The 17,200-nt window shown below is 36.2% G+C and overlaps 1 protein-coding gene across 7 annotated transcripts in view; it reads left to right on the forward strand.

Annotated features, from left to right (window-relative positions):
• The window catches only part of SGK3 (serum/glucocorticoid regulated kinase family member 3), a 147,835-nt gene that overhangs the window by 92,469 nt on the left and 38,166 nt on the right, over positions 1–17,200 (forward strand). For all 7 annotated transcript variants that reach the window (XM_060610658.3, XM_060610657.3, XM_060610659.3 and 4 more), the window contains 2 exons: positions 5,029–5,104; positions 13,220–13,307. In XM_060610658.3, coding sequence (XP_060466641.1) covers positions 5,029–5,104; positions 13,220–13,307 — 164 coding nt within the window. The remainder of the gene's footprint in view (positions 1–5,028; positions 5,105–13,219; positions 13,308–17,200) is intronic.

Genomic DNA, 17,200 nt, shown 5'->3' on the forward strand with positions numbered 1-17,200 from the left:
CGTGACCTGGCTGAAGTCGGACGCTTAACCGACTGCGCCACCCAGGCGCCCCTCTCCTTCTATTCTAAATGACAGACTTGCTGGATAAAGGATTCTCGGCTGCATATTTTTTCTGTTCATCACATTGAAGATATCCTGCCATTTCTTTGTGGCCTGCCAAGTTTCAGTAGAGAGATCGGTCACGAGTCTTATAGGTCTCCCTTTATATGTTAGAGCACGTTTATCCCTAGCTGCTTTCAGAATTTTCTCTTTATCCTTGTATTTTGCCAGTTTCACTATGATACGTCGTGCAGAAGATCGATTCAAGACATAAGTCTGAAGGGAGTTCTCTGTGCCTCTTGGATTTCAATGCCTTTTTCCTTCCCCAGATCAGGGAAGTTCTCAGCTATTATTTCTTCAAGGACACCTTCAGCACCTTTCCCTGTCTCTTCCTCCTCTGGGATACCAATTATGTGTAGATTATTTCTCTTTAGTGCATCGCTTAGTTCTCTAATTTTCCCCTCATATTCTGGGTTTTTTTATCTCTCTTATCTCAGCTTCTTCTTTTTCCATAATTTTATCTTCTAGTTCACCTATTCTCTCCTCTGCCTCTTCAGTCCGAGCCGTAGTGGTCTCCATTTTATTTTGCAGTTCATTGATAGCATTTTTTAGCTCCTCCTGGATGTTCCTTAGTCCCTTGATCTCTGTAGCAACAGATTCTCTGCTGTCCTCTATACTGTTTTCAAGCCCAGCGATTAATTTTATGACTATTATTCTAAATTCACTTTCTGTTATATTGTTAAAATCATTTTTGATCAGTTCGTTAGCTGTTGTTATTTTCTGGACGTTTTTCTGAGGGGAATTCTTCCGTTTCGTCACTTTGGATAGTCCTGGAGTGGTGCGGGACTGCGGGGCACTTCCCCTGTGTGTCTTGAATAACTGAAGTTGGTGGGTGGGGCCGCAGTCCGACCTGATGTCTGCCCCCAGCCCACCGCTGGGGCCACAGTCAGACTGGTGTGTGCCTTCTCTTCCCCTCTCCTAGGGGCGGGATTCACTGTGGGGTGGCGTGGCCAGTCTGGGCTACTTGCACACTGCCAGGCTTGTGGTGCTGGGGATCTGGCGTATTAGCTGGGGTGGATCGGCAAGGTGCACAGGGGCGGGAGGGGCAGGCTCAGCTCGCTTTTCCTTCGGAGATCCGCTTCGGGAGGGGCCCTGCGGCACCGGGCGGGAGTCAGACCCGCCGGAGGGATGGATCCGCAGAAGCACAGCGTTGGGTGTTTGCGTGGTGCAAGCAAGTTCCCTGGCAGGAACTGGTTCCCTTTGGGATTTTGGCTGGGGGATGGGCGAGGGAGATTGAAATTTTTCTTAAACGCTAGTCTCTAGGTAGGGTTGGGAGCCTCTTTTCTGCTATCATAGCAGCTTTTGAAATCTCCGTTCCCTTGGTGGGGCTTGAACTCACAAACTGAGATCGTGACCTGAGCCAAAGTTGGATGCTTAACCTTGGTATGCCCAATTGTAGTGATTTGTTTAAATTTGTCTTCCACTAAATTTGTCTTCCTTCTATCCTTGAGGATAGATACCATGACTTAGTTAAACATTTTTATAAATTTCTGGTGCCTTGTACAGTACAAAATGTATAATAGGTGATTGGTGAACAAATGAATACATGCATGCCATTGGTGAATACAAATGGAACGCATGTGTGCCATTTTCAACTAGTCACTTGTTCTGGAAAGTCTGCCTAGTACTAGGTTAAAGATTTTAAATATCTCTCACAGAACTTAAATTTTCAAATAGTTGAGGATTCTGAATTAGGTACATTAATTTCATTAGCCAGTCTTTCTCTTTTTTTTCCTTCTTTTCTGGATGACTTCTATTTCAAATCACAAAATGTTATAGCTAGAAAGAGAGCTTACAGATCATCTAATTCTATCCCCTGCTTGACAGACTACAGAAGGGAGGAGTTTGTGATTATAAAAACAGGCAATGGTGTCTGAGACTCAGTTACATCTTAGACTCTAACTCCAGTGTTGTTTAACTGTGGCAGGCTGTTTTTTAAAATGCTGCTATTGTTATAATAATAGTATAAATAGTATAATAACTATTTATAATAATAATACAATAATGTAATAGTAGTAGCAATAGTAATGATAATAACTGTGCTATTATTTGAGTTCCTTCCTGTAAAGTAGCTCTTTTACCTCTATTTCATGCATGAGGAAAATAGAGAGTTAGCAAGGTTAAGACACTGTCCCCAGCCACACAGCTAATAAATGATAGAATTACATTCATCTGGTTTGTTCTCTTTCACTTCACTCTATTGTCTGGTTTATGCCTGGTACCTTTAGAAACAAAATTCACAATCTTTTATGTTCATGTTCTCTTAAAACGAAAAATTACTTGTTTGGAACATTACAAAAATCTTAACTTTGTTTCCTAATCTGAAAGGTGTGGGTTAAGACTAAAGAATCTCCATGGTCCCCATGGGCTCTAAAACTCCTTTGATGATGAAAATAGGTCACTGTGGCCACCAGTAGCAGTATTAGCACTAAAACTCTAGGTTTCCCAAGTCAAGAGTTTGATGATGTTTTTACCCTATCCTACGGTATTGGAAATTGGGTCCTCTTGGTTCATTTTCTTGAAGCAGTGAAATGACAGAGAAATCGGTATAGGTCAGTTTCATACTTACTGTGGAGACTGAAGCTTTCATTTTGTCTAAACTTTGAGTTCTTTTCAGTCTCTAACTGAAACTTCTTGAATGACAACAGATACATTCATATAAGTTCTTAGAGAGATTTTTAAAAATATCTCTTTCCAACTATAATTCTTAAAGATAATATGTCAGCTTTATGTAAACTTTTGGAATTTATCCAGTAATGAGCTTGTTAGCCATTTCAGTTTTACCTGGAATTTTTTCAGATATTTGCATGCTTAATGTTGACCTAAAAATTAAGTGTGGAATTTCCCCTAAACTCTGACCACTGTAGGCCTCTTTTTCCATTTATTGACTTCTTTGTTTTCTTATGTCAGGCTTTCTATAGGGCCTTTAAAACTTTAAAATCAGTAATGGAAGTGGAAAGCACTTAGTAGCACTTTGTGAACTTCCTTATTAGTTCACAAAGGAAGGAAAATTACAGTTGGTCTCCCAATATAAAATGTACTTTTAGTAAGTCTCCGTAGCACAATTTAAGCTGTTTCCCTATAATCATTAGGTTTTCTCTAAATATTTCAAATGTAGTCATTCATTTTAGTTTTCTCCCTTATGTTAACTTACTAAGCTCAGTTCCTGAAAAATAACTGTTTTAAGTATAGTTTCTAATGTAAGCCTTGCATATGCTTTCTGTCTTGTGATAACAAAGAATGCCCTTGGAAGAGTTTTATAAGATACTTTCCTGAGGGGGTGCCTGGGTGGCTCAGTCGGTTGAGTGTCCGCCTTGGGCTCAGGTCATGATCTCACGGTTCATGGGTTCGAGCCCCGCATTGGGCTCTGTGCTGACAGCTCAGAGCCTGTAGCCTGCTTCAGATTCTGTCTTCCCCTCTCTCTCTGTCCTTCCCCTGCTCACACTCTGTCACTCTTTCTCTTGAAAAATAAATAAAAACATTAAAAAAAATTTTTTTAAAAGACACGTTCCTGAAATTCTTCAAGAAATTCACAGTCGAACAAGAAAAAAATACTAAGTGCATCTGATCTAAGAGACCAGATCTAATTTCTATTTGTTCTTTTATAGCCATACCTTACATTTAAGAAATGGAAATAAACGTACGTGACTAGAAACAACCTATAATTTTGGTGTCAAAACGCTATACATTAAAAGCTTTATTGAGTAAAAATAATTGTATTGAACCAAAACTCATTTTTAAGTTGAATATTGTTTCCAGATTTTATTGAGACATTCACCAAGTGTCCTATTTTTCCATTTTTAGAGTGTATCTCTTAAGAATCAGGATTTAGGATGATGGATTTTTAACCCCACAACAACAAATAACAAAACAATGAAAGTGGTTAAAGATTGTGCTATCTCTTCCAGGCATTCTACTGTAAACTTATGCGTTCTCTCAATCCTATAACAGAATTACTAGGTATAAATGTTATCCTCATTTTACAAGTAAGGATTTAAGTCTTCGGTTCAGGGTCAGTTAGCTAGTAAGTAGCAGAAACAAGATATTTGAATTGAGTTTTCTATTTCCAAGAAACTTTTGTGCTTAACCTTTATTGCTAAAACTACTCTTGCATGGTCCTTAATTATCAATAGTACAGACACTTCTGAAACTGCTGGACAGTTGTTCTTTAGGAGTGTTCCATTGTATCTTTCAGGGGATGTTTAGCAGCAGTTTTTTAGCAGGCAAATTTTGGTGATACTCAACCAGTTAATCACCATTCCCCAGTTACAAGGACTACCAGTAATTCTTGGTTTTTTTATCTTAATTAGTAGGATTTTTCAGTCACCAGTGTCATAGTGTTAATTTTTATTCATTGCCTGGTAGTACTTGAGGAATTGGACAAAGCAAACCACCTTTCCATGTTTTATTTTGTTTAATATTTGTTTTTAATGTTTGTTTATTTTGAGAGAGAGAGACAGAGAGACAGAGCATGAGTGGGGCATGAGAGAGACAGATACACAGAAGCCAAAGCAGGCTCCAGGCTCTGAGCTGTCAGCCCAGAGCCTGATGAGGGGCTTGAACTCACGAGCTATGAGATCATGACCTGAGCCAAAGGTGGACGAATAACTGACTGAGCCACCCAGGCACCCCTACCTCTCCAAGTTTTGTAATGAGTCTATTTAGAACCTAAAATAGGCATTTCTTTGGAGAGTTTTCTTTTGGGAGATATGTTTTCTGCTTGATTTTAATTTTATAATCATTGTATTTATAGACTTAAAAATATATATATATTTCTAAGTATTTCTTATTGTAGATCAGGAAACATGAATTAAATAGCTTCTTGATCAGAATTCACTGTCTTGTGCTTGTCTATTCTTATATAACTGTATTGATGATAATTACATAATCTGATGTTAAATAATCCTAATAGTTTGTCTCTCTTAACAGATTTTATTAAACAAAGAAGAGCAGGACTGAATGAATTCATTCAGAACTTAGTTAGATATCCAGAACTTTACAACCAGTAAGTAATTTTTATTGTTTTAAAGAGGCGCTGAAACCAAACCTAAGAATAATGAATAAGCTACTGATCTAGACTTTATACGTTCTGTGGAATGTTACTGTGCTGTATATGTTTGTAAAATTATCAAGCTGTTTTTCCCTGGTATTCTTTTTTTTTTATTAAAAAAAAAATTTTTTTTAACGTTTATTTCTTTTTGAGACAGAGAGAGACAGAGCATGAACAGGGGAGGGTCAGAGAGAGGGAGACACAGAATCTGAAACAGGCTCCAGGCTCTGAGCTGTCAGCACAGAGCCCGACGCGGGGCTCGAACCCACGGACTGCGAGATCATGACCTGAGCTGAAGTCGGCCGCTTAACCCACTGAGCCACCCAGGCGCCCCTCCCTGGTATTCTTAAAACTCCTTTTCCTCCCATCAACTCAAGGCCCTGGTTATCTTCTTTCTTCCTTTTGTACTTGTATTAGTTTTGTAGATTAAACTTAAAAGAAATTTGCATAGCCCATAGTTAAGACACTTTTCTAACTATATTTATTCATGTTATATTTATACTTGCATTCAAAAAGGATTTGTTAAATCACTATACTGTATACCTGAAACTAATATTACACTGTAATGTTAACTAACTGGAATTCAGATAAAACCTTTTTTTTAAATTTTTTTTTAACATTTATTCATTTTTGAGAGAAAGAGACAGAGTATGAGCAGGGGGGCGGACAGAGAGAGAAGGAGACACAGAATCCGAAGCAGGCTCCAGGCTCTGAGCTGTCAGCACAGAGCCTGACACAGAGCTCGAACTCACGGACCACGAGATCATGACCTGAGCTGAAGTCAGATGCTTAACTGACTGAGCCACCCAGGAGCCCCTAGATAAAACCTTTTTTTAAAAAGCATTTATGAAGTACCTGCTGTATGCATTGGTATATAAGGAGAACTTTCCAAAGGCACAGGCTAGTCTAGTGGGAGAAACAGACATGGAAATCAGCAATTAAAGGTAGATAAGTTTTATGATAGAAGTGCTGGAAGATAATGGAGAAAAAATGTGGCCAGCTTTTCTTCAGAGGAGGTCAAGCAAGGCTTCCTGGAATTTAAAGGATGTGCAGTTGTTCAGGAAAAGGTAGGGAGAGAGCATCCAGACAAAGGGGGCAGAATCTGCAAAAAGCCTGACATATTGAAGATACTTATGTGTTTACATTTCATCTCATGTTAATGAGTTTAAGCTTCTTTCTGTAGGCCAGCAGCTCCTGATGAAGTCAGAAGTCAGCAGCTCCTTATGAAGTTCCTCTAAAGGAACATATAGGTAGATCCATGGTTTGAGATGTGTTTTCAGTTGAGTTTGATAATTCATGGGTATTCATTATATTTATTATGATTTTTAATTTACATATATGTTACCTACATTATCTTATTTTTACAATTTTTTTTTTAATATTTATTCATCTTTGAGAACAACAGAGACAGAGCACAAGTGGGGAAGGGACAGAGAGAGGGGAGACACAGAATCTGAAGCAGGCTCCAAGCTCTGAGCTGTCAGTACAGAGCCCGATGCGGGGCTCAAACTCGCAAGCTGTGAGATCGTGACCTGAGCCAAAGTCGGACACTTAACCGACTGAGCCACCCAGGTGCCCCTTACATTGTTTTGTATATATAAAGCATTGTGTTCTAAGAAGAAGTAAAGGGGATAAAGTAAAATATCTGGGGAGCTTTTCCATAGCTCTCCTATCTGTGTAGACATGAAGATTGCCTTATAGACAGTGATGCAAACAGGACACCCTTTAATAGTCTTTTCAGAATCACAGCCTGAAGGACTGTATATTTAGCAGTTCTAAAACAAGTGACTACCATTTGTGTAGTTCTTCACAGTATAATTATTGAGGGCTTGTACCATTCTGAGCAAGTCCTCTGACCTCTTTTTTTAACTTAATTTAATTTATTAAATTAGTAAAATTCTAGAACTGGACCTCCTCTGACCAAGGTCTCCTGCCCAGTGCTTTGGATTTTCCCTCAATGCTCACAGGTAGGATAAGCTCAGGGAGAGGTGTGGCACCTGTGGTAGCTCTGGGGTTAGCCAGTGCATTAAGGAGCAGGTGCCTTTCCATCCTGAGCCTCTAGCAAGTAACAAACACAAAATTAGGGAGGATCTTTGAACTCAGGGTTTGTACATCTGGTCTTTTCCTCAGCAAAGAGCCTTTTGTGATTCGGCTCTCTGTATAATTATTTTTTAAACATTATGCCTTTGCCCTAGGACAAATTCTGTGTCTTCAGCTTAGATCCATCCCTCTAATCTTTAATTTTTGCTGTATGCACTTATTACTTCTAATTGGCATATTAGTGGCTTGTTTTAAATATAATGTATACATTAAGAGGTCGAACTTGTCTTCTTTGATAGAGCCTCATATGGAATAAGTATAGAATAAATGGTGGTGATGGATATTATTTCTCCTGACATTTTTTTTTTTTTTCAACGTTTTTTATTTATTTTTGGGACAGAGAGAGACAGAGCATGAACGGGGGAGGGGCAGAGAGAGAGGGAGACACAGAATCGGAAACAGGCTCCAGGCTCCGAGCCATCAGCCCAGAGCCTGACGCGGGGCTCGAACTCACGGACCGCGAGATCGTGACCTGGCTGAAGTCGGACGCCTAACCGACTGTGCCACCCAGGCGCCCCTCTCCTGACATTTTGAAGTGTTACTCAGAACTTCTAACACTCTATATTAAGTTCTAAATATTCATCCTGGATCTGGAAAGTAATATTATAAAAATGTTATATTTGGTATTAAAATTCAACTAAAAGCAATTTGATTATATTAATTTTAATTATACATTTGAAATACACATACCATAAAATACACAGTTCTTAAGTATACAACCCAGTGGATTTATATGTACATATACAACCTGTAACTACCACCATTCTATTCATGGTCGAGGACATTTCCAGTACTTCAAAAATAAATAACCAAGAGTTTTTTCAAACTTAATTTTTAACTGATGTTTTCTTTTTAATAAAAAAATGACATTTCATATTTTCTGAATCTCATCTTGATGTTAACCAAGCTTTGCTAATTTTCACACTTTTCATTTAAACATCAAACTATAAAATAGTACAGATTTAAGAGAGCAAGAAGAGAAGCCAATCATCAAGTGTATTTCGAACACTTACTATGTGCCTCTTATTCCCATTTAGGGAAATGCACTTTAAAAATACTTCTACTTGAAAAAAAAAAAGTACTTCTACTTGATAAGGTGCCTGGCTGGCCTAGTCAGTGGAGCATGTGACTCTTGATCTTGGATTTGTGAGTTCAAGCCCCATGGTGGGTGTAGAGATTACTTAAAAGTGAAATCTTAAAAAAAAATAGAAAAAAAAGTACCTTTATTTGCTTATGTTAAAACAATTTTATTGGGGTGCCTGGCTGAGCCAGGTGGCTCAGTCAGTTGAGCGTCCGACTTCGGCTCAGGTCATGATCTCACAGTTTGTGGGTTCGAGTCCCTTGTCGGGCTCTGTGCTGACAGCTCAGAGCCTGGAGTCTGCTACAGATTCTGTGTCTCCCTCTCTCTCTGCCCAACCCCCCACCCCCCACTCTCACTCTGTCTCTCTCTCCTTCAAAAATAAATAAACATTAAAAAAAATGTTTAAAACAATTTTATTAAAATTTATTTTTAAAATTATTTAAAAACTGGAATAAGGCAGGTTGACATTTCTCTGATCTCTGAATAAAAAAGGGTTTTCTGAACATATTGGCAATGCATGATACATGTAAAGTAAAACAATGACAAATTTGACTTAATAAAAACTTTTGAACCCCAGAAATCACAAGTGAAGTTAAAAACCAAAAATGTAGAAAAAGTTTCCCATAATAAAGAACAGTAGATAAATCTGCTTCATCTAGAAAGAGCTTGTGCAGACAGAACACACTTAAGACACCAAAAGAAATGGACAGAGCCCTTTAATGATTTATAAAAGAGGAGATGCAAGTGGCTGATTACCAGAGAAACTGAACATTTCTGTATTATTTAAGAAATGCAAGTTGGGGGGTACCTGGGTGGCTCAGTCGGTTAAGCGTCCGACTTCGGCTCAGGTCATGTTCTCACAGCCCGTGAGTTTGAGCCCCGTGTTGGGCTCTGTGCTGACAGCTCGGAGCCTGGAGCCTGCTTTGGATTCTGTGTCTGCCTCTCTCTCTGACCCTCCCCTGCTCAGGCTGTGTCTCTCTCTGTCTCAGAAATAAATAAACATTAAAAAAAATTTTAAAAAAAAAATGCAAGTTGGAGTAAAAATACCTTATTTTAGCTTTATTGCAGCGTAACACATACAGAAAAGACCACAAATCATGATTATGCAGCTTAATGAACTACGAGAAGGTGAATGCATCTGAGTTGCCAGCCCCCAGGCCAAGAAATGTAGAACATTACTAGCATACCTGAATCCCCTCACATGCCTCCCCTCGACCACTGTTGCTTCGTTCCTTCCCAAAGATAACCGTTCTCCTGATTTTTAGCAGGAAAGATTAATGTGCCATTTTTGTACTTTATAATAAATGGAATCATACAATATTCTCTATCTGGCTTATTTTCATGTTTATTTTTGAGAGAGAGAGAGAATGAGCAGGGGAGGGGCAGAGAGCAAGGGAGACACAATCTGAAGCACGCTCCAGGCTCCAAGCTGTCAGCACAGAGCCCAGTGCGGGGCTCGAACCCATGAACTGTGAGATCATAATCTGAGCTAAAGTCAGACTCTCAACTGACTGAGCTACCCAGGCACCCCTTTATCTGGCTTATTTTCAACCATGTGAGAGTCATTCATGTTGTTGCATATAGCTATAACCTGTTGATTTCCATTGCTGTATAGTATCCCATTGTATGAATATACTCCATTTTATCCATTTTACTGCTCAGATGCACATTTGAGTTGTTTTTATTTTATTGTGAATAATGTTGCCATTAACATGTGCAGATATTTCTGATGTACTTGGAGTAGAACTTCTGGGTTGTATGCTATGTATATGTTTAACCTTAGGGGATAATGTTAAACATGTTTTCCAGAGTGATTGTACCAAATAATATTTCCACTATCCATTTATAAGATCACATTGCTCACCTCACCAGCACTTAGTATTGTTAGCCATTCTGGTAAGTGGGTTGTAGTATCTTACTGTTGCTTTATTTGTATTTCACTAATTACTAATACCTTTTCTTTAAATTACTGTTTTTCACTTTTAAATTATTAGAGATAATAATATAAACCGAAATATTTAATGCCAATCAGAGCTGGAGAGAGTCTTCAGGATATTCATACACTGATGGGAGAGAATAAATTAGTATAGCCTTTCTGGAAATCAGCTTAACAAACTATGTTTAAAACTTGAAAATGGTTTATAATTCAGACCAAATAATTTTGTTTTTAAAAATCATGAATGCACAAAGATTATCAATCACAACTTTATAGCAGTGAAAATTCTATAGTAAAAATTTGGAATCTTTGTATCCATCTGTGTGTCCTAAAATGAAAGAATCATTGAGTAGCATTTAGTGCATTCTCACTGTACAACAGTATACATATATCAAAAGTGACTGTTTACAAAGACTTTTTAACAACACGGGGAAATGTTCGTGATGTAATTTTTATGTGAAAAACATTAAAAATATTTTAAATAGAAGATGGTCTTAGTGGTACAGAAAAAAAGATTAAAATAAAATACCACCAAGATACTAGTAGTAGTTGCTTCTGTGTGATAAGATTAAAGATCCTTACCCTCACCTTTAAAATTTTTTTTATTGAGGGTCCCCTGGCTGGCTCAGTTGGTTAAGTGTCTGACTTTGGCTCAGGTCATGATCTCACAGTTCATGAGTTTGAGCCCTGTGTTGGGCTCTGTGCTGACACCTCAGAGCCTGGAACTTTCTTCAAGTTCTGTTTCTCTCTCTCTCTCTCTCTCTCTCTCTCTCTCTCTCTCCCCCCCTCCCTCCCTCCCTCCCCCCCCCCCACTTCTCCCGCTCGCTCTCTCTCTCTCAAAAATAAACCTTAAAAATTTTTTTTAATTTTTTTTATTGAGATAAAATTCACATAAATATAATCCACCCTTTTAACTGTTTTCAAAAGTATACAATTTAGTGATGTTTAATATAGTCACAGTGCTATGCAACCATCACCACTATCCTATTCTGTTGTCTCAAGCCTAATCTAACATTAACATCACTCCAGAAAGAGACTGCAGTTGACCCTTGAAAAATACGCATTTGAACTTTGCAGGTCCACTTATGCATGGATTATTTTTTGGTACAGTACTGTAAATGTATTTTCTCTTTATGATTTTCTTAACACTTTTTTCTCTAGGATACTTTATTGTAAGAATACGCTATATAAAACACATAACACAAAATAAGTGTTAATCAACTGTTTATGTTATTGGTAAGGCTTCAGGTCAACAGTAGGCTGTTAGTAATTAAGTTTTGGGGGAGTCAAAAGTTACACATGGATTTTCAAGTGCATGGGGCATCAGGGCCCCTAAACCCCCATGTTCTTTAAGGGTCAGCTGTACTTTTGAATTTCTCCTTTCACCCAGCCCTTAGCAACCACTAATCTACTTTTCTGTCACTGTGAATTTGCTTATTCTGGACATGGCATATAAATGAGGTCATATAATATGTGATCTTTTTTGTCTTTTGTTTTTTCAGCATACTGTTTTTGAGGCTCATCCATGCAATATCATATGTCAGTACTTCATTCTTTTGTATGGCAGAATAATATTCCTTTGTATGGATATGCTACATTTTGTCCATTTATCAGTTAATGGACAGTTGGGTTGTTACTACTTTCTGGCTATTGTGAATAATGCTGCTTATGAACATTTGTGAGTTTTTGAATGGATGTGTTTTTATTTCTCTTGGGTACATGCTAGGAGTGGAATTGCTTAATATATGGAATTTCTACATTTAACTTTTTTAGGAACTGCCAAACTGTTATCCATAGTGGCTATACTAATTTACATTCTCACCAGCTCCTCACTTTTTTGAAAATTATTTTTTGGAGCACCTGGGTGGCTCAGTCAGTTAAGCAGCTGACTTCAGCTCAGGTCATGATCTCACTGTTCATGGGTTCAAGCCCTGCATCGGGCTCTGTGCTGGCAGCTCACAGCCTGGAGCCTGCTTCAGATTCTGTGTCTCCCTCTCTCTCTCTGCCCCTCCCTGCTTGCTCTGTTTCCCTTTCTCAAAAATAATAAACATTAAAAAAAATTTTTAATAAAAAATAAAAAAATAAAAATTATTTTTCATCTTTCTGAGTTTCTTAGTAAGGCCTTTTATTTTAGTCCACTTTTTTTTTCTCTTCATGTTTGATCTTCATACCCATCTCTTCATCCCTACTGTTGAACCCTACTTGAATATGTTTGTTATATGTCTTCGGATATTTGTTTATTGGGTGCTCCTTCATGTCTGTGAATATTTAAAATATACAAAATGATACTGTGCTACATGGTTCCTTGTTTCTGACTCTTGAGTGGAATTCTCTGGGTCGTCAACCATAGCTTTATTAGTTTCTCTATTGGTGGATGCCTATTCTTCTGATTTATTACTATAGAGAAAGTTGCTGTGAGTATCCTAGTTACATGTCTTTCACTGAACCTGTACAGAATTTTCTTGTGGTTTATTCCTACAACTGGAAATTATGGGCCCTACACAGTTTAACCAATATTGCCAAATTCCTTTTCAGAAAAGTTTCCTCATTTTACTTTCTTACTAGCAGTGCATGAGGGTGTCTCTTTCCCTATGTCCCTATCAACTTTTGATATTATCTGTCTTATTCTAATCTTTGCCCATTAATGGACATAAAATGGTATCTCATTTGTTGTTTGACTTTGGATTTCTTTGATTATTAGTTAAGCTAGACATCTTTCTTACCATTTGGGGTTTTTCTTTATGAACTGCCTGTTTTTATCTTTGATCATTTCTCAGGTGGATTCCCTATATTTAAAAACTTAATCAGCTTGTTACTTTTATAATAGTAGTGATGGATTGTATTGGCATTCATACTGTAAATGCTATTACGGTTACTTTTATTTTCATTTTAAAAGGGAGAAAAGCTATAGAGATGCTTTTAAAGTTATAATAGAGTTAATTTTTGTTTTTAGTCCAGATGTCAGAGCATTCCTTCAAATGGACAGCCCAAAACATCAGTCAGATCCATCCGAAGATGAGGATGAAAGAAGCACTCAGAAGGTAGTAAGAGGGATTGTATTTTTTAACAGAAAAAATGCCATTCCCCAAAGATGAAATTACTGGCAACTTGAGGGCAACGTTTACTTAAAATGATGTAATCTCATCCATTGTAAATTTTCTACCCTGTAGAATACAAAAAAACAAATGTGTACACCTCTTATTATTTCTTATAAAATTTATAAAATGAGTACTTTTATGATAAAAAGTAATCCATGGTAGTATTTAGTAGAAAGTTTTGAAAATAGTAAGAAGTATTTATCACTAACCAGACTAGTAATTTTTAACATTTTAGTGGTTTTCCAACTAATCTTCTCTTAATATATAGGGATTTTTTAGTTACCTAATTTTAATTATACAGTATATACAATTTTATATGCTGTTCTCTTCACTTTACATCTTAATTTTTGATCATTCTATGTCTTCATAATCATTAACATACTTAAACTATTGTTTTGAATTTTGACCAGCAGGAAAGGCCTTTTTAATCAGAATGTTAATTTAATACTTCTTCCTCTTCATTGCCGGGTTTTTATATGCAGAACAATCAATACGCATGTGCCAGTTGGCATCAACTAAGTTTTATTCCTGTAGGTACGTGCACATAATCAGTATGTGTTCCAAATAAAGAATAGGGTATTCTTATTTTTTTTAAACCAGTTGTGATAACCAATATATAAATGTAATAAGCTCTGGCTTATTATAATGATGTTTTCAACATTTACTTTAGAAAGTTACGTGGGAAAGGTAAATTATAGTAATTTAACCCAGAGAATTATTATTTAGCAATTAAAATTATAATGAAAACTATTAATATAAACACAGTAATACCTTTATAATTAAAATTGATGAAAGCTATATATATTTGCTAAATATATACATGAAAATCAGAGATGTTGCCTTAAAGTACATTTTTTGTCTTTATAATGTTGTGTTTTTTCATGGTTCTGTTTCTGTGTTTTAAAAGATAGTATCACTGAGAGCATTACTGTCCCATAGCTAAAATCTTCATTTGGAAAATAGTCCTATTCCTTTTTTGCAACTACTGTAAAGTAGTAATTTTACTTCTCTGATACCACTGGAGGGCTTTCAAGTTAAGAGAGCTGATTTATGTTTTCCATTTGTGACATGGTTGATCCCAGGACAACGTAAAAGGATATCTTAATTTTATATCTGAAACTTGTCAAAAGAGAAACAACAAACTGGGAGAGCATTTGTAATAAGGCCTAAGAAGGGAAAACATTTATGTAAAAATATATAGATGGATTTTTGAAAAGAATGATATTTAAAGCCCTGTAGATAAAAAGCAAAGGGACATGAAGAAATACTGTTCGTAAACAGACATGTGGGAAATGTTCAACCTCAGTGCCAACAACAAGTGAAATTTTTAAAATAGAGATTTTTTTCTCTCTACCAAATTAACAAAAATGTAAATAAAATACTTTAGGACTGATAAGGGTAAGGCACAGCAGGCATCCCTGCCTGGGCTTTCCTGGCACCGCTATAATTTGACAGTTTGGCAGTGTGTATCAAACATGAAAATATTCAGGTCATTTAGGAGTTGACGCAAATGAAATAATCCTTCACGCAGAAACAAACAAAGGTAATCATTTTAGTACGAAAAATTAGAATCAATGTAAATATAAACCAATTCAATAATGTTTGTCCCCATATATTGTACATTAAAAAAATTTTTTTGACGATTCCAGTCAGTTTTTCAAAGCTACGCAAAGACTATGTGAAATTACTGCAATATTTGCAAAATCATCTGTTAATAAGGTTATGGATTTTTTAAAAGCATCTTCCTGGTGTTTTCCATATTTTGTAACCATGTATATATATTTTTAATGCAAAAATGAAATATTAAAGACATTTTAAAGAAAATGTATATAATCCTGATTTTCCATGTTTTACTTGCTAATCATGTTGAGAGTATGTAGGTTTAGGTTATTTGAAAAATATCTTGCCTTGCTATAGGAGGCAGCTGGCTTTGAAGAAAGAACCAAATGAAGAGAGCTTCCTGAGTTCTGATTCCTGTCTCTACCACTTTTGACCTTAGATCTGAATTCTATTTCCTTTCTCTTTTTTCATCCATAAAATCTGTAATTGGACTAGGATCTCTTGCAGTTTTAAAATACAGATAAAAAGAATCTGTTCAGAAAAGGGAATAAGCTGTACTTTATCTTACAGCTATAGCTATTTATTAAGGACTTCTAAGTGGATAACTAAATTAATAGCCAGAAAATATCTTCGAGGACATCAGGACCTTTCCCCTTACTTAGAGAAAAATAGAGTCCAAGAAACATGCTTTTGTTTAATTATCATTAATTATTAATGATAATTATGCTGTTAATAAACTATAACACATCCTCAGTTTAGTGATTAACTGTAATCTTTAAAAATAGTAGGTAGTAGGGTACCTCACACAGTTCAGCAACCGACTCTTGATTTTGGCTCAGGTCATCATCTCACGGGTTCCTGAAATAGGGTACTGCTGATAGCTCAGAGCCTGCTTGGGATTCTCTTTCTCTGTCCTCCCCCATGCACATGTGTGCACCTTTGCTCAAAATAAATAAATAAAACTTTTTTTTAAAAGGTCTTAAAAATAGTAGGTAAAAAATTAATTATGTTTCCCAATAATTTTCATTATTATTTTGGAAATATGCTTTGTTAGGAAAATCATTGCTATGTAATGAAATCTTTTTATGTATCGGTGTTAATTCAGGGCACAAGTTGCCCTTGTTTAATCCATGCTTACTGCCTCCTCTTCCCTCACCTATATAATATATAAAGAAAGTTAATTGAATGGAAAAGTGATCCAGTTTTCTGCACATTCATTCAAAGAATAAGTGTATTGAAATTGTAATTTAGTTTGGATTATGTTATCAGATTCTCGGAAACACTATAATATATAAACAGAAAAGATTACTCCATGTTAAAATTATGACACAATAGGATCTCGTTTCATGAACCAGATTTTTTACACATTTTTTTTTTTTTTTTTGGTCTTGTGATAGATTGTATGGTTCTCTAAATTTCTGTCTTCTGGGGACTGAAAATGTAGTACTTGAAAATTTTTCATGTAAAGATATTGGTAGAAAATAAATTTGTAAGTAGGAAACTGGTGTCAATATTGTTATTTTTATAAGAAATGTATTATTATGCTTAGGAAATTTTGCCCTTTATTTTTCATTTTTTTTAAATTTATTTTGAGATAGAAAGGGCATGTGCGTGAGTGGCGGAGGGACAGAGAGAGGAAGAGAAAGAATCCCAAGCAGGCTCTGCACTGTCAGTGCAGAGCCCAGTGTGTCCTCGATCTCACAAACTGTGAGAGCATGACCTGTGCTGAAATCAAGAGTTGGATGCTTAACTGACTCAGCCACCCAGGCACCCCTTTGCCCTTATTTTTAAAAGTAGTTTGCATTGTGGAGATTTTCTATAATTTTCAAATGAATTTAAGTGGAAATATATATGATCTATATCACTAATAATAAATTGCTTAGATAAAATTTTTTAGTTCTGATCTTAAAGAGAAAAGTTTTTACGACTTATTTTGTATCTATAACGTATGGAAGTATAATCATATAATAAGGCTCTAGTAAAAGTATGCATATTTGGAATATCTGCAGCTTTGTGATTGTATGTATAAAGAATTTCAAAGGGAATTTATGTGAAGCAGAATTCAGTTACACCTGGCTGTATAAAAAGTGCTCACACTAACAAGATCACTAGATTAGTTTTATGGGATTTGGGGATAAATTTCTAGCTAATTATTAGTGAACTAGAATCTTTTTTTAGTTAAATTGCTTTATGGCATAGTAGGTAAGTAAAGATTTGGTTCTAAATTAATACTAGGGATTAAATTTATGTTAATTATTGTAAAGAAAAAAGACTGT

This window comes from Panthera onca, chromosome F2 (genome assembly GCF_046562875.1).
Source record: "Panthera onca isolate mPanOnc1 chromosome F2, mPanOnc1 haplotype 2, whole genome shotgun sequence".
Lineage (NCBI taxonomy): Eukaryota > Metazoa > Chordata > Mammalia > Carnivora > Felidae > Panthera > Panthera onca.